Source organism: Eulemur rufifrons, chromosome 8, assembly GCF_041146395.1.
Source record: "Eulemur rufifrons isolate Redbay chromosome 8, OSU_ERuf_1, whole genome shotgun sequence".
NCBI classification, from domain to species: Eukaryota; Metazoa; Chordata; class Mammalia; order Primates; family Lemuridae; genus Eulemur; species Eulemur rufifrons.
Window position 1 is genome coordinate 59,853,348 of NC_090990.1, and position 18,856 is coordinate 59,872,203.

The 18,856-nt window shown below is 40.6% G+C and overlaps 1 protein-coding gene across 1 annotated transcript in view; it reads left to right on the top strand.

Annotated features, from left to right (window-relative positions):
* The first annotated feature begins 13,605 nt into the window (after positions 1–13,605).
* Positions 13,606–18,856, top strand: part of AK5 (adenylate kinase 5) — a 250,772-nt gene continuing 245,521 nt past the window's right edge. The window contains exons 1-2 of the mRNA XM_069478103.1: positions 13,606–13,665; positions 18,577–18,763. Of these exons, the coding sequence (XP_069334204.1) occupies positions 13,606–13,665; positions 18,577–18,763 (247 nt within the window). The remainder of the gene's footprint in view (positions 13,666–18,576; positions 18,764–18,856) is intronic.

Consider the following 18,856-nt stretch of genomic DNA (forward strand, 5'->3'; position numbering starts at 1 on the left):
TGGTCATTAATATGATGGTCACTCCTGCAAAAGAAGGTACAATTGGCAGTATCAGTGGACATGTAAAACTATCTAGAACTGTCCACTGGTTTGGTCCCAGCATCTCTGGCCCCTGCCTGGCTGTCGATGACTGCCATGAAAGTAGTGATAGCTTACCAACAAATTGTATGTATGCTCCTTAGAGAGCACAGGCAGTTAATAGAGATCAACGAACTTTACTAATATTTACATAAAAATAGAAAGTGAACTTACTTTGGTAATGAATAATTTAATTCATTGTGTATTCTCAAAGTCCTTGAAATCAAACTTTACAACAATGTGTACCAAATTGCTATCATGGAAAATATGTCTTATTAAGGAAGATTCAATATATTTATTGGTTAAGTGGTCTAATGGCATATGAAGCAAATCAGATTACAGTGAAATCCACTCTTTCTTCAATAATTAAAACATTTTGAAGCTCTAGAGATTCACATCTTTTTAGGCATTCAAGACTTTTGAGAAATGACTCAAAGAAAAATAAGCCAATAAACCCATGTTTGCCAAGAACCAGGGTAACAACTAAAGCTTAAAAACACCCACTTTGGAGTTGTTCATAAGGACTTATATCAGCAAGTTTTTATGTCTGTTTCATTACCACCATTTCTAATTTACTTTAGAATCAGCTTCCTGAAGAGAATGAGAAGAAAATAAATGTGGCGAGGTAGAAGTAGCAAGGGCAGACTGAGGGTTGGATATGAAAAAAGCTGATCATCCCTTTTCTTTTCTTTTCTTTCTTTCTTTCTTTCTTTTTTTTTTTTTTTGAGACAGAGTCTCACTCTGTTGCCCGGGCTAGAGTGAGTGCCGTGGCATCAGCCTAGCTCACAGCAACCTCAAACTCCTGGGCTTAAGCGATCCTACCGCCTCAGCCTCCCGAGTAGCTGGGACTTCAGACATGTGCCACCATGCCTGGCTAATTTTTTCTTTATATATTTTTTAGTTGGCCAGATAATTTCTTTCTATTTTTTGTAGAGACGGGGTCTCGCTCTTGCTCAGGCTGGTCTCGAACTCCTGACATTGAGCGATCCACCCGCCTCAGCCTCCCAGAGTGCTAGGATTACAGGCGTGAGCCACCACGCCCAGCCTTGATCATCCCTTTTCTATACTCCATTAATTTCTTCTCATTTCAGAGGTACAATTGTGCCACCACATAGTCCTCAAGCTCAGATGACAAACTGTTGCCACAGTTATAAGGTTTCACTACTTAGATACTGTCATTCTCATTCTAGTACTTCATGTACCTTGCCTCATAAAAGCACAATGTTTTTTAAAAAGGTTGAACAAATGCTACCAGATTTTATGGGAAGCAGTTACTGCACAATACAGAGATCAAGGAAAGCTTTACAAAGAAGACGATATTTCATCAAGATCCTTGAAGCAGGAAAAATTTAGCCACACAGAATTGGGAAGATATTCCAGTCAGAAAGAAGTGCCTGAGCACCAGGCAAGTGTACCCAAGGAAGAGGAAACAAATCAGTTTAATGTGAGCATATAATGTGGGAGAGGGAGTCGTGGATAATTAGGATCAGGGTCTTAAATGATAGAATAAGAAATTCAGTAGACAATGGACTGGAATTTGGAGGGAGAGAATTGGGTTAAGTTTCAACTCCACACTTACCAGCTCAATTAACCTTCACAATTCAGTGAGATAGGGATTAATATGCCATTTTTATAAAAGAGAAAACTGAGGCTCAGGCTGCTTAATAGCTTGTGGACATCAAAGAGCTGGGCAAGAATGAGATGATCCTGGAAATTTTGACTCCACAGTCTAAGTTTTTTCTGCTCTATTTCTGCTATATTGCCACTTGTCTCTTTGGTTTAGCAGTCTTTTTCTCTGGGGCGACCATGAGCACTTTGCCACACTGGCTGTGTCTTTGTTTCCTAAAAACCTAGCATGGTGCTTGGCATACAGTATGTGATCAATAAATGTTATCTGAATGAAAGAATGAATATTAAGCAACCCACTGTCATGGCAAAACTGGAGCACAGGAGAGAAGCCAAGGCTAAAGATATACAGGTAAAGAAGTCACCTGCTGAGCGGTCATTTGGTGTAGCCATAAGATAGATGAGTTGAAAGGTATTTATAATAATTTTAAAGAGGATTTAATGAGTACTTTTACTTCAGGCTGAGCATATGAATATTTTCTCTTTCCCTCATATTGAATGGGAGCTATCAAGCCCAAAGATAGCAGGTTGACTGTCCCCAAGAAGACACTAGGGCTGTGTTAGGGAACACCTTCTTTTGATAGTGGGTGCTCGAGATAACAGAGAAACTTTCTCTTCTCCTTTCATAAAGGTAGTTCTAACATCAGGACTTCCAACATTTCATTAGCATCTTCACAAATAACACCTTCCAATTTCTGAAAAGTACAAATTGGAATGTTGTGGAAGACAAGAAGAACACAATTAGAAATTTTGCTTAAAAGGAATATGGCACAGTCTTGTGCAGTATTTTTTGGAAATGAGAGGACTGATGACCTCTGGGAATCTATTTGGACCTTGTAATTTGAAAATAGATGAACTGATGAGAAGCTTTGTTTTGCTCTAAATAGTGGAAGTGTAGCAACAGGCTACAGTTTTTTTTTGTTTTTTTGTTTTTTTGAAAGGCATGAACAAGGTCATAACAATCTTTTTCTGTCCTGATGATTGTGATTCTGTAAAACCAGTGACCAGGGACAGCTGGATGGGAAGGACACCTAGCCCCAATTATCGGGGATTAGTAGACACTCTCTATTTGATTGATTTAAATTGCATCCTGTTTGCTAGATACAAGCATGAGAGATAACAGTGAAGGCAATTCAAATGCTCAAACACTGAATTACAATCATGAATATAAACTTGTGTCTATAACTTGATGCAATTAGTCTTCCTCTCCTCCCCAAGAGTAGTCAATGTTGATGGGGTTTGAAAATGGTAATCTTAGAAAATAATGGAGCAAACAAATTTATAAATTCAAAGCACATCAAGCAATGGGGCTGCTGTGCTCACAAAACAGAAGTAATATTTAAATTTATTATAAACCACTCAGATCATAATTTTAGAGTATTTATTATGTACCTGACATGATAAGCTGCATAGGGGTACAACCACGAAGACATATTTTGGGGGCTGGGGTAGATGATAGAGATAAAGGTACAGAAATAAGGAACAATGCAAGATAGAGATACAAGTAACATTCTAGAGAGGATAAAGAAAGAAATCACTTAAATCAATTAGGGCTAAATAAAGATGGCTTTTATAGAGAAGATTGTCTTTAAGTGAGGCCTTGAAGGTATGGGAGTATGTCACTAAGTGGAAACAGAGGAAACTAATTATAAGCTAACGGAATCAAACAAGCAAGGGCTCAGAAACAAAGTGCAGGATGCATGGGTTACACGTAAGCAGTATAGCAGAAGATATACCTAATACAGTAAAGTGGAATGAGATTATGGAGGGCCTAGACCTCTATGCTAAGAAATTTGCAATTTATTCTCTATACCAGTTTCAATAGAACTTTCTGTGATGACGGAAATGTTCTGTAACTGTACTATCTAACATGGTAGCCACTAGGGGTATGTGGCTATTGAGCACTTGAAATGTGGATAGTTCAACTGAGAAACTGAAGTTTTAATTTTATTTAAATTTAATGTATTTAAATGTAAAAAGCCACATGGGGCTAGTGGGTAGCATATCAGATAGTGCAGATGATGGTAGCCACTCAAATTTTTATGTAAGAGAGGGAGATGCTTGGAGAAGTGCTTTAGTATTAGTTTTCCTTTGCACCGTCTAAAATGTTGATTTATTTGGGGAAGGGAGGACCTCTTTAAATTAATCAGTACTCGTGTATCTCCACTAGATCTTTAGTTTTATGATTGAATCTAGTTTTAAAAAGTAGTGTGAATGTTAATTAATTGTATTACAGAAGAACAATTAATAGAAGAAACGTGGTTAAACAGACTAGATAAAAACAGGAACAGATGGTAAATTCTGGTAAGTTAAAATTTTCTATCACACCAACACGAATGCCTTGTGACTATTGAAAAACAACACATTTTATTCCTTGCATGGAAAGATTATATCTTACTCATCCTAGGCTGATTAATGTATGCATTACTAATACATTGTTCATGAGACATACAGTGAAGACACAAAAATAAGCAATATAAACACTGGAAAGGACATGCTGGTCCTGATACATATGTGTGATTTAGAAATTTTAGGGCTCTAGGTTCAGAGAATTGCTATTTGTCAATAATGATAAAAAAAATAAAAATTCAAATGTGTTATTTGCATTCTGTGAAAACAAATTTTTTTGACAGTAGAATAGTTTTTTTTTTTATTTCAAAGTGAGGTATAACAAATTTTAAAAAAATGAATTGATCTCATATGTTTATTTTTCCCTGGAGCTTCCACAGGATTCAAAAAAGCTTTTCCTTCTAAGCGTATGTCAGAATGTTTATTTAAATCAAAATAAAAATGTTTCTCTATGTGTTTTACCTGCAGCTTAGAAATTTAGAGTTTTCTTGGAGTTCGAGTGGTTCCCTTATTTACATGTATCATAGCCAAGTTAGGTTGACTGGTTGACTGATAAAGACTAGATCTGATGGAATTACAGATTTCCCATGGGTAGGTAAAATATTCATGCAGAAGAATGGACATGAAAATTCTAAAACATTGAGTTGAGTGAAAGTATATCCTTAAACAAGTGGAAATTCCTCTCTTCTACTTGCACAAGAGGTTGCGCAACATGTAAGTGAGCCTAATGTGTAGGTTAACTTTGGAGCTCAAATGGCTGCCATAAGCCAGGGGTTGTGGATGAAAACAAAGACATGTGGTCACTAAGCAGTAGAGAGAACCTACGATCTGTTGGCCCCCTTCAAAGCAAGTTGTCCTTGTCATTCTTCTGGGTTGCATAGAGCTCCTTACTGTGTATCTCTTTTTGTAAGTTAGTAAGCTGCTTGAGGCCAATTAATTAGTAGTCTTCATAATACCCTTCATGACCATGAAGTCATACTTGAAGTTTTCTGGTTTTCTCATATACCACATCCAATCTGTCAAGAAATCTGTTTGTTCTATCTTCAAAATATATCTAGAATCTAACCAGTTCTCATTGCCTCTGTTGCCAACATCCTAGTCTGTGCCTTCATCATCTCTCACCTGAGCCACAACAGCCTCCCAATTGTTCTTCCCCTCCTACCTTTGCTTTCTTACCTATTCCTAAACCAGCAGACAGATGATCCTGCTAAAATGTAAGTCAGATCACGTTAGTCTTGGCCGAAAATGCTTCACTAATTTTCCATTTAATTCAGAGCAAAAGTTCAAGAACTGACAAGGTTTTACAAGGTCCTGAGTGATTTGGCCCCATTCCTTTCTGCTTTCCTCCCCCCTCAACCTGCTGCTGCTGCAACAGCCACCTTGCTGTTGCCAGACCATGCCAGAAGTTCACGCTCCCTAGGACATTTGAACTGGCTGCTCCCTCACCTCCTCAAATCTTTGCTGGAATGTCACCTTCTCAGTGAGGCCTTCCCTGACCACCCTATTTAAAACTGTAGCCAACCTTCTGGTCCTCCTTACCCTCTTCTACTTTTTTTTTTCCCACGGCATTTATCACCTTGTAACAACAAGATAATATACTTATGATATCTATTGTATATTTGCTCCCTTTCCTGGATATATGCTCCATGAATGTGTCTTATTCACCTATGTGCCTTGCAGCACAGCAGTGCCAGAAATACCTGCACATAATAGATGTTCAAGAAACATCTGTTGACTAAATTATCATAAAACACTATCTTCATTATGATTTGTGTAGCTTAATCGTGTATTTATAAACCATTATATCTCCAGAAATTACAAAGATATTAATACTTGAGCTAGAATTTCTCAGCACCTAAAGATACTCCTACATGGTAAATCTGGAATCCCTATAAATGGCATTAACTCTTTCAAGTCATCATGGTATAATTTGAAAAGACTTCAAATTAAAAATATTAGAAAGTTTACTTTTTCCTGCTAGGGTACCATCCTAAATTTCTTTGGCTGAGTCCTAAGCATTCTATCGATACAGATACAGATACAGATATTTCATTCCTGCATTCATGTGTACCTATTTTGGGCCAAGGCCCTAGGAATATAAAGATTGCTGGGACATGGTCCCTTCCTGTGAGGAGCTCAAAACCAGTGAGAGAGACTAATCTGTAAACAAATTATTACCACATGCAGTATAATGTTCACAGCAGCAATTTGACTCTAATTACAACAATAAAGGCACACGCAAAGGGCCATAAATTGCAAATTTATTTTAAAATCTGCTTATTAAAAGATAAAATAGCACAGAACCATTAGGAGGGGATGGAATTTAAGAGTGAGATGGTCTTGGGTTTGAATCTCATACTTTACCACCTCCTACATTTTCATGTTTAACTGTTTATTGAAGTATAGCATACACACAGAAGAGTACCTGTCCTATTTGTACAGATGAATGAGTTTTCACTGAGATACCCATGCAACCTGCACCCAACTCAAGGACCAGAACATGAGCAGTATCCGCAAAACCCTCCTTGTGCTCCCTGTCACCTCATTCTCAGACAAGTAATCCCTGTCCTCATTTCTAACAGTATAGTTTTACCTGTTTTCGTGCTTTGTATAAATGGAACATCGTGTGTGTGTGTGTGTGTGTGTGTGTGTATGTGTGTGTATTTTTTGTATCTGGCAAGACTCATCCATATTGTTACATGTAGTTGTAAACTGACGATTCTCATGGTTTACCAGCATTCCCCAATCTTTTTGGCACCAGGGACTGGCTTCATGGAAGATAATCCTTCCATGGACAGGAGGGTGGGGGGGGGATGTTGGGGAAGGTGGTATGGTCCCAGGATGACCCAACCGCACCACATTCATTATGCAGTCAAACCTCTCTGCCAATGACAATCTGCACTTGCAGTCACTCCCCAGCGCCTGCACCAGCGCCCCAGCTGCACCTCAGATCATCAGGTACCAGACTCTGACAAGGAGCCTGCAATCTGGATCCCTCGCATGCGCAGTCCACAGTAGGGTTGGTGCTTCTTTGAGAATCCAATGCTGCTGCTGATCAGACAGGAGGCGGTGCCCACTCGGTGATGTGAGTGGTGGGGAGCGGCTGCAAACACACATGAAGCCTTGCTCACCCGCCCCATCCACTTCCCTGTGGCCAGACCCCAAACAGGTCACAGACGTGGCCCAGGGGTTGGGGACCACAGGCTTATACTAGTTAGTCCATTTGGCAAATATAACACATTTATGTATTCTGTTGATAAACATTGGGATAATTTTCAGTTTGGGGCTTCATAGTGCTTCTATGAAGGTTCTAATACATATCTTTTGGTGACTATATGTATACATATGTTCAGCTTTGACAGTTATTTACTAACAGTTTTCCAGAGTAGTTATACAAGTTTACATTTCCCAAACAGTGTACGTGAGTTCTAACTGCTCCACCGCCTCACTTATCTTGGTACTGTTTTTTGTTTTTTTGCCAATTTCACCATTCTGGTGGGCATATAGTGGTATCACCTTGTGATACTGGTTTGCATGTGTCTGATGACTAACAAAATTACTAGCTCTCACGTATTTATTGGCCATTTGAATTTGATTTTAGATATCATCTTTTGTGAAGTGTCCGCTTAAGTATTTTGTCCATTTTTCTATTGGATTATCTTTTCCTTATTAAAGTTCTTTATATATTTGAGCCCTTTGTTGGATATATGTGCATTGAAAATATTCTCTTCCACTCAATGGGGTGCATTTTCATTCTATTAATTATGTCTTTTGAGGAACAAAAGTTCTTACTCTTAATGTAGTCTGATTTATCATTTATTCTTTCATTTTAATGCCTTTAATGTTCTATTTAAGAACATTGGCCTACTCCTTGGTCATAAACATATTCTCCTGATTTTTTCCTAAAAACTTGATGGTTTTACCATTTACATTTAGATACGAAATCCATATGGAATTGATTTTTGTGTATATGGTTCAATCACTCTTTACTTGTATGATCTGAGACTCAGCTTTCATTTTATTTTTACATTCAAAAGTAAAAAATAATGCCTACTTCAAGTTATTGTACAATTTAAATGAAGCGATGTGACAAAGTGCTTCATGCATTAAGCCCCACTATGTGTAAGACACTGTGTATCTGCCACAGTGCCCAGCAAAGATAAACCCCTTCCAAAAGCCCTTGATAGCCTTTTAAAGGACACTGTTTTGCAAATAACCATGCTATTGGGCAGAATATAAATACTATAATAGAATATACACAAAAGCATGATCATGACAGAATAGCAAAAGAAAAATAATGGAGGAAAAAGTAATTACGAAAAAAGGGACTCACGTTAGAAGAAAAATGACAGAAAGTAGGACTCAGCAAGGGAGATCGGAATTAAGTTGTGATGGAATTTTTTTATATGTGTAAAAGCTGGAAGGGAAAGCAGCTAAAATACAAACAGTTTTTTGAGGGTGGTGAGAAAAGTTGAAAGAAAGTCTATTTTTAAAACTTTCTATTAAGTACTTTTTTGTCATATACATGCTTATGTGAGTCATGTACCCTTGTGTCCCCACGGTAACAACCCTCCTCCACAAATCTACTTCTATCATAGTATTGAAATACATTCTAACACTTATCTGTACTTAATTATTACAAGTCTGTCTTTCCCTATTAGACAGTGAACATTTTCAGTCTTGTGCTTTGTATTTCCAGTTCCAAACACAGGTCTGCAACATAAAAGATTATTTCATAAATGCTTGACCAATGAATATATTAATTAATGCATATGTAAATAGTATAAGATTTTCTAAATCATACCTACTTTCTTGTATAGCAATTATTTAACTTGGACATTTTCTTAATCCTTTCAGGACTCATCAGAGAGTTTTCGATCTCAACCTCTAACCCAAGAATTCCTAGTAGTCCTTGAGATCCAGAATCTAAGTGTCTGGCTGAGCTATTTCGCCAGTGTACGGTAAAGAAACAGAGCATAGGGAAATTCCTCTTTGACTGGAGAATTGTGTTACCCACCATTATTCCAGCCTGAATTTACCCCAGATTTCACAAACTAGTGTGTACATTCCACATTCATCAAAAAAGTAAAAGTCCCAGAAAAACCTTTTCAAAAGAATATAGTTGACCTCCAGTATTGGGGGGATTGATTTGAAGACCCCCTGTATAAACCAAAATTTGTGCATACTCAAGTCCTGCAGTGGACCCTGGGGAACCCATAAATACAAACGTCAGTCCTTGGTATTGGGCTTTGAATCCCACGACATTGTATATTCAATCTGTGTTTGGTTGTGGATGCAGAACCTGCTGATACAAAGGGCCAAATATATTTATTGGAAAAAAAAATCTGTGTATAAATGTACCTGCACAGGTCAAACTGGTGTTATTCAAGGGTCAACTGTACTTGTAAATAAGGGGCATACTTATCAGGACAACATACACAAACTTACGGAAGGAAGGCCTTACATATTTAGTATTTTTCCAGACAAAATATTTTTAAATTTCCCACAGATATAAATAGCCCAGTGGATTCTCAATTAATGAAGGACATAGAATAATTAGAAGAGAGATAATTGGGGTTTTTTGGTGCTGCATGAAAGAAATACATCTCTCAAAAGTTCAATAAATGGGAATATTGTGTTGCCTATGCAACCTCTTGAGCCAAGCAAGAACTCTCAAACAGAAAAGGGCTTTGAACAGTTGGAAAGTCCACTGAGATAAACTTGTTGCTACACATGTTTTGTTACATTGCTTATGTTTTAAACAATACATTTTCCGCCAAATACAAAACTAATATCTGCTGGAAAAAAAAAAAAAGACATGAAAGAAGGATATATATAGGGAAGAGAGGATGGAAAGACCCTTAGAAAACACTGAAAGGTAAAAAGAAAAAATTGTTATGGGCCTTTGTAAACTTGAAAGGCATTATGATAATGATGCTCTAAGGGCTGATGATATATAGGGATTAAATGGCACAATGGTGCAGTCGGACTGATGTTTCCTATTAGTATAACCTTGAAATTAGGCTCTCTGGGTCTTGGTTATCTCATTTACATGAGAATACATGTCTCACAGGTTGTTCTAAAAATTAAATATGAAATATGTATACATATGTGATATGCCTTATGTAAAGTACTTAGCACAATGCCTGCCTCATAACAAACACTCAGTAAACTTTCACCTTGCGTTAGGACCAAACTTGTCATTGCATCATTACCATCAACCACACCTGTGCCTACTGCCAATCCCATTAGGCTCCCCTCCTGGGGCGAGGAACTGCAACATGAGAAATATTTTCTACTTTATTGCTAAAAATTTTTAATAGCTAAACTTGCTCCAGTTAGATCATAGATGGTGTAAGTATCTGTTAGGAGTGAATGAGGTTTGGGCTTAGGCTCCCTCCAGCCATCTGTGTAGGGTTTGGGGAGTGCTGTCCTGAGCATAGAGCCCTTCCAGCCGTCTTTGTGTGGATGGGGCAAATGGTCCCTGCTCAGAGACGCTTCAATAATACAGACAGAGCAGGTTTGTCTTTTTGCTGAGACATAGCCTGTGTGTCAGCAGTGAGCCAGCTGTAGGGATGACCTGGGGAAAGAAACGTTCCCACAAGAACCTCCTCCTCAAGGATGCCTAGCCCTTTGGAAGTCCTAGTCATCATCCTAATGGTTATCCCCACTTCCACTCCCTCTGCTACTTCCACAGAACAGATCTGGCCCCTCTGTGCCCTTGCTTCAGTGCAACACGGTTAACTCTGATTTTCATCATGGTATTTATCACTATCTATTATGTTCTTGTATATGCCTTTTGGGGGTATTTTTTATTATTTGCCCTTCATTTGTCACTATCTGATGTTGTTTATGCATTTTGATTTGCTTATTACCCATCTGCACTTCTTACACATACTCTCCAGTAGAATTTAAGTTCCTTGACAGCAAGGATCATGTCTGCCTTACTCACTGCTGTATCTCACTGAGAACCTAGCATGCTCTCCCAAAGTGTGATCAGAAGAGATTCTACCCAGAGACACCAGACATGCAGTAATCATCTCAATTTGTTAGAACTTGCAGGAATGCATCCCCAAATAAACAAAGGGCAAAGGTCCATGAGCCCTTTATATACCCACCATTAGAATTTCATCACAGAGAATCATAGGCCAGCTTTCCCATGGCAGAGGTATATTTAGTGTTCCTTGCCCCTTCTCTTTCCTCTCTTCCATACCATCAGCCTGGCTTTTAAGCATTATACTTCTTTCATATAGCCCTTCCCTGTGAGGCTACAACTCCCTTTGCAAAAGTAATTATGAACATATTACCTCTTTCCTTCATCTTTCTCCACCCTAGGATACACCAAAAAGCACTCATTGTAAGTGCATAAGGCTACTTGAAAACTTGCCATATCTCCATTTTGCGACATTTTTCAGGCCATCTCCAATTTTTAGTGCAATGCAGTTTTTCTTATCCAATCTCTTTTTGCAAGCAAGTTGCCATCACTTGCTAGGCTAAACTAAAGTACACTTAGAATCATGTATTCATTCAAAGACTGGGACCAGGATGGGAGAGATGTAAACTGTGCTCTGCCAGATTCTTTTCTATAAAGGGTGCCCTTGAAAAGCCCTGCAGAAAGTGGCCTCTTCAGTCCTACATACTTCACCACCACTGTGCCTGCTCACAAAGTAAGCGTTCAGGCTGTGGACTTGTCATGCACCACTGCATAGGGAAAAGACACTGCTTTCATTACTGCCCCAGCTGATCTTTTTTCCTTTTCTTTTTCTCTTTCTTTTTCAGGCACATCCATGTGTTCATGCCATAGCTGATCTTAAGTAAGGTAAAGAAACGTTGGAAGCTGGGACTGTAATGATGTGGCATATTCTAAAGGCAGACACCAATTTCCCTAGAACTGAAATACCTGCTTCATTTAAGGCTACCATATGACACATGGTTTCACAAGTGTTCACAACACTTCATTTACTTTACAAAACTCAACTAATTAATCCTCGAGTTCCTTCCCCCGGGGTAAAACAAAGCTGCAGCTATATAGTTAAGGCCTGAGTAGCAGTTGCTTGGATGACAAGAAATAGAACCGAGAAAATATCTGCGAAGATGAACTTGTAATGGATATTCAGACACAGGGTTTTTTTGTTTTTTGTTTTTTAAAGCAGTGGCAGCGTTGCTTCTCTCCAGCCAGACCCCAGACTCCAGTGCCCACTGGCATGTCCTTTTCTCTCACACACTCTCCCACCGTGTCAGGCGTTGCACGAAGTTAGAATATGATAATATTCTCAGGGGGCATGGACGATCTCTCAAACAGACAATGAAAAGCCATCTTAATGGGGGAAATGAGTCATCCTGGGAGCCAGGCGAAAGATGGGTACACCTTGACAATGATCGGCCACAGGAAGTCGATCCAGTACGCATTATGCCTTAGCGCACCCACCCATATTCTCCCACACTCCCCGGGGTGCTCCGGGGGCCCACGGTCCACTGACTGCACACTCCTCAGATCTAACTAATGACGCCCACCTACTAAGCACGTTATCAATTTAAGCAATCACCAGCTCTCTACCCCGCCCTTCTCTTCTCCACCTTCTCATTCCTCTCGGTGGAGGTAATTAACTAGTTGACTACTTATTGGTCCTTCTGTTGATGAAGATTTCAGGCTCATACTCAAGTCTTATACTAAAATAGGTAAAGATTTGTGACACTGGCAGGGAAAAAAATTCGAAACCAGCTAGCAAAACTTTCCTGAAGGATAAAGATACTCAGGAGTTTAAAATTACCTTAAGCGGGTAGATTCCGCACCATGAACCCCTTTTCCCGTTTCCCCTAGCTCCCGATCATGAAAGATCAGTAACCTTAGAAATAAACGATAAATTCTGTGACTAATACGTTTCTTCCTGGGAGCTCCTCGGGGACCCAGGGGGTAATTGTGTGTGTGTATACAAGGTCCGTAGAAGCGAAAAAGTCACAGGTTCCTTGAGACCCCGACCCTGTTCCCTTAGCCGCCTGGTCTCGGGTCGCTGCGTCCCGGGGGCGGCGCGCGCAGGAAAACGCCGCGCTCTGGCGGCGATGCGGCACCAGGGGATTTGACTGCGACCCCCCGCGCGCTCCCGTCCCCACCCCCGCACCCCGCGCCCGCCCGCGCAGCGTGACCGGCCGCCGCAGCAGACCCGGCTCCGGGAGGCGCGGAGCGCGGCGCGCAGAGCCGGAGAGGCGGGCCGGCTGCTGCCTGGCGTCCGCCGCGCCGTCCTCCCTCCTCCGCTCCCTCCGCCCCTCCCCTGGCGGCCGCGCTGCCTGGGAGCCCGGGAAGCCTGGGCGCCGCTGCTCAGAGCCCGCAGCTCGGGCACGGGGACTGGCACCGAGGCGGGGGCGGCGGGAGCACGGAGACCACAGCCCCCCGGGAGAGGCGGAGGGGGGCCCCGGCCTGGGCGGAGAGAGCCGCGTGTGCGAGTGTTGGCGCGAGAGCGAGGGCTGCACCCGTGCTCGGCGCGGACCCCGCCAGCCCCAGCTCCGCAGCCCGGAGCCTCCCTGCCGGTGCCCCGAGGCGCGCGCGACACAGCCATGAACACCAACGATGCCAAGGAGTATCTGGCCCGGAGGGAAATCCCTCAGCTTTTCGAGGTAGGGGCTAGGGCCGGCAGAGGGGCGGGAGGATCCGGGCACGGTACCTCCAGGGCTCGGGGTGAGGCAGCCGCGCCCCGTCCCACCTTCCCCACGCGGGGCATGGAAGTGAAGGGGTTTGCAGAAGCTCACTGGCCCGCTCGCCTGAGGGTGGTAGCCTTTCCCGCGGGTTGCCAGGGTCCCCCGTCAGATGGCTGGTCTTAGAAGCCCGAATCTCACAGATCAAGTTTCAGTCTTTGAGCTGGGGGCTCGGATGTGGACGCCCAGGTGGGCTTCAGACATTGGCCGGGCCTCGCTCTCCGGGGACGAGGGCCAAGCCAGGTGGGTACACTGTCGCCCAGCATCGAGCAAAGACTGAGGGCCCTAGCCTCTCTACGCGCGAGGGTCGGGACCCCTGCGGAGAAGGGGAAATGTGGGCGAAAGCAGCCCTCGCCAGGGACAGCTTGGAAGAGAAGGATGAAAATGCGAAAAACAAATCCTAACCCATCAAGTGCAGCGCTACCTCCCCATGACAGGCACCCTGTACTGCTCTGCGCTTTCGGTGAATGAACTCCTGAGCACGTTTTTCTGTCGCCTTAGAAAGGATGGCTCTCCCTCGCCTCTCCGGCCGCGGCTTTCGCCTGCGCTCTCCATCCCACCTAGAGAGAGCGGGGTGGGGAGGGTGCGGCGAGGCAGCCGTAACTCCTGTTGCTCTGTCTTCGACCACATCACAGCATCATCTGCACTAGGGACCAGGGGACACTATGAGAATGTGAGAGAGGAGGCTTGAGTGATGAACTAAAAAAACCCCTTGGTTAGTTCCAAGCCTCTGTCTCAGGTCTTTTTGTTTCCTTTCCTTCTCTTGATATTTGAATTTAAAAACATTCCTGAATCCTAAGTGCTTTTGCTTTGGGTTTATTGAAAACAAAAAAGGAATGAAAGCAAACCAAGCTTCATAGGGCGAGCACTGAAAGGGAAATCCATTCACTGCAAAACTGGCCCCTTATTTCTGAAAAATGATGGCCTGATAGAGTAAACGAAAGGTCATGAGTTCTGTTTCCTGTTTGGGAGATTTGTTCTGTTAAAAGGAATTTAAAAACACAACTTGGAAAAATAATTTGCCCCAATTTCCTCAAACTACTTTTAAAATGGGCCGCGTTAATTACAGATCTTCATTTTTTTTTCTCACTTCTGTATGTGCCACACTGTTTTCAGGTCATTTGAAGCCAAGATTTCCAGGTAAACCACCCACTGAGCTCAAATGTGATGTGTGAGGCCCAAATCTAGCAAATGTGTTACTCCTGCGTGAAAATAAGCAGGTGCTGTTGCATAAGGACAGGTCTTGGAAGTGTGTGGGAATCTTGAGATTTTTGGCTTTTTAATTTTCAAAATGTAAACATTGAGATTAAGAGCTGAAGGTTTTTCTCACAAATATTACTACTGAGATCAATTTCATTTTTACACTTCTAAAAGAATAAAACATCTGTAAGAGGGCCACTGGATTTCAAAATACTACTAATGAGTCTTTTTTTTTTTTTTTAAATAAATGTGGGCACTGTTTTTCCTCCTTGGTAGAAGGTAGCCACAAAGAATTTTGATAGTTTGTTCATGACTACACGGTGCAAGTAGGTGATAGCAGGTGTTTTTGTTCAGGTTTTATGCTTTTTATTGACTTTTCTGCATTTGAATGGGAAATTTTTTAAATAGTGCACACCTGGAAAAGGAAGTCAACTTGCTTAGGTGAAATACAGTATTACAGTGTACTTAGATTCGATCCTGAATGATGGGAAGATGGAAGAAGACTGCTGGTGACCGTCGAAGGCTCTGTCTTCCACTAAGATGAACCCGTGTACACTGTACAAGAGGGAAGCAAAACCTGGCAATTCTCCATGTGATGAGTATAGTCTATAAAACTAAATACTTTAGGCTTCTAAAGTGGATTTTCTCCATCAAAATCACAATATTCTAGGTATACACAGGTTAGCAATTAGGTATCTATCAAACTCCAAAACATTGGATTGGCCCCAGCTGTGGTTATTAGACACCATTATAGACCAATTGACTGATTACTGAATCTACGTATTGTCGAACAAGTAGATATATCTAACTGACCTTTTCAAATTTCTTTCTGATTTGAGAGATCCTGTAGGCTAAATGGAGCTATCTCTGGTAGGTTTATGTTTGAAATGTGTTTCTATTTTTAGATTAAATTTTCTTTTTTTAAAAAACCACTTTCTCCTGATTTTGTCATGAGTTTTTAATTCTAGCTAACCTTGTGTTTATATTGATTTTGTACCTTAGAGCAGAGATTTGGCAATTAATTTGAATATCATGGAAAGTCAAATTAAATTATTCAAATTCTCAAAGGATTAACTCAGAGACTGAGTAATAATGTCTTCTGCTTGTGTTCAGTCCCTGATAATGGCTGGCTTTTAGAAGAAAGGATTTAAATTATCCAAGAAGGAGTAGAACCCATTGTCTGCTTTTAAAATCCATGCCCTTTGAGTAGTCAGTTTTGTTTAGGGAGGCTGGAAATGTGTATTTTCCAGTTAGAAAAGATTAAGTGTTTTCACCCATTTTAGGCAATAGCAGGGATTAAAAAAAAGTAGAAAACCTAATCTTGAGTAATTCATATTGTAGTTAGAGTATGCAACCTAATCTTGAGTAATTCATATTGTAGTTAGAGTATGCATGGGGCACAGAGAATCTAGTATTTTCTTTTACCCTTTTTCATATTTTTGCAAGATGTACAGAAAGGAATATAGAGGTTTTGGAATCAGAAACATCGAGTTGGAATCCTGGTCCTAGGAGTTTGTAGCTGAGTAACCTTGAGCAAGTCACTAACATCTCTGAGCCATGATTTCCTAATCAGTAAAATGCGATAATAACGCCACACAGGGCTGAGAGTATGTTGGGTAGGCTAATGCAGATATGACACAGAGGTCTTTATGTATCAATAAAGCTAACAATGACTCAGTGTATAGGAGGAATGTGGGAAACTAAACTGCAGTGTGTGTGTACATAGCACAGATTTTGACACAAACTGGAATGGGTGGCTGAGTTAGTCTCTCTCTGCAATTGGACTTGTCTGATGGAGTTACCCATTCTATTTAGGATTTCAGAAAACCAATGTACCTAGTAAGAATTGCCTACCATTCTGGGAAAATTACACAAGAATAATTTGAATACAAAACACTATATTTAGTATTGGCGTGGATGCCAAGAGATAGGAACACTCATACATTGCTGGTGAGACTGCGAACTAGTGCAACCTCTGTGGAAAGCCATATGGAGATACCTTAAACAGATACAAGTAGACCTGCCATTTGATCCAGCAATCCCATTACTGGGCATCTACTTAAAAGAACAAAAGACATTCTATAAAAAAGACATCTACACTCGAATGTTTATAGCAGCACAATTCACAATTGCAAAGATGTGGAAACAACCCAAGTGCCCATCAATACATGAGTGGATTAATTAAATGTGTTATATGTATACCATGGAGTACTACTCAGCTATAAGAAACAATGGTGATATAGCACCTCTTGTATTATCCTGGATAGCGCTGGAACCCATTCTAATAAGTGAAGTATCCCAAGAATGAAAAAACAAGCACCACATGTACTCACCATCACATTGGTTTCACTGATCATCACCTACGAGCACATTTAGGAATAACATTAATCGGGTGTCGGGCTGATGTGGGGGGGGATGGGTGTATACATAAGAGTGTGATGTGCACCGTCTAGGGGATGGGCACGCTTGAAGCTCTGATTCAGGGGGAAGGGGGACAAGGGCAATATACATAACCTAAACTTTGTACCCCCATAATATGCTGAAATAAAAAAATACTATATTTAGGAAAGATATCAGCCTTTCAAAGGGTGTTTTGTATGTTAATAATGTATATTGGTCATAATAATCCTTTATGCTTTTTCCATGAAATACTATAAAGGAAAATATTTTGCACATCTGGCCAGTTCCCAGGAGTCAACATTTCCAAACTTGTAGCATTTTTAGAAACTAGTACATATGACACATTGGACACCATGAAGAGAAAAAGTAATGGCAGAATTGTGCTTTTTGCCACCTCTGGCACCTCAGTGGTTATTGTAGTGACTTAACTGTGTATCAAATAGCAATATTTTAGTTTCAGACTTCAATTTTTTTCAGTCTGTTTCAGACTTGAGTTTTGAGGGATTTTTTTTTCCTAATCAGAAAACGGTTTAATATGCACTTATCACATGACAGGGAAAGTGTCAGTTGCTGGGGATTGAAAAATAAATGAGATATGATCTGTGTTTTTGAAGAGTTTATAGTTTACAAAAGGAGACCACATAAACCGAGGGTTTCAGAATAAATGACAAGTGTGATGTGACATGCTGGGACCATGAAACACAGAAACACAGAAGAGGGAGTCCGAGGCCAACCTACAGATTCGAGGGAGACTGCCTGATAATAATAACTAAAACCACCAACATTTATTGCATCCTTACTATATGGAGGCACTTAATATGCACTATACAAATACTAATTTTTTAATTCTTAAACAACCCTATGATGTATTCATTATTGCCCCCATTTTATAGAAGAAATTGAGGCTTGGAGACTTTAAGAATGGGCGGGAGTAAGATAAATAGTGACAGGGCATTTTTCGCATGCTGTATTTTATCTCACTGTGATAAGGATTTTCTGTTTTAAACTAGTCTAAATTGCTTAACAGGCAGAGAATACAGAACTGAAAACTAATTAATTCATCAGGAATTTAAGGGATTATCTTAATTATTCAAATCATGGTTTTGACTCTAATTGTTTATTAAAAGACAAATGCAAAGGACAAAAACAACTCCGAATTCAAATATGGGACATAACACCATTTTAACAAACGTGGTTTTGAAATGTATTTGTACCTATTTTGTTATATTTCAGAGCCTTTTGAATGGACTGATGTGTTCTAAGCCGGAAGACCCAGTAGAGTACTTGGAAAGTTGTTTACAGAAAGTAAAGGAACTAGGTGGCTGTGACAAGGTGAAATGGGATACATTTGTCAGCCAGGAGAAGAAGACCTTACCTCCTCTAAATGGGGGACAGCCACGGAGATCCTTTCTAAGAAACGGTAATGTATATGTGAATAATAGTTTTATAGTTATAGCAATTCTCTTTAAAACATATATAGACTTTAGGCAGTGATTTAATTTATTGAGTTTAC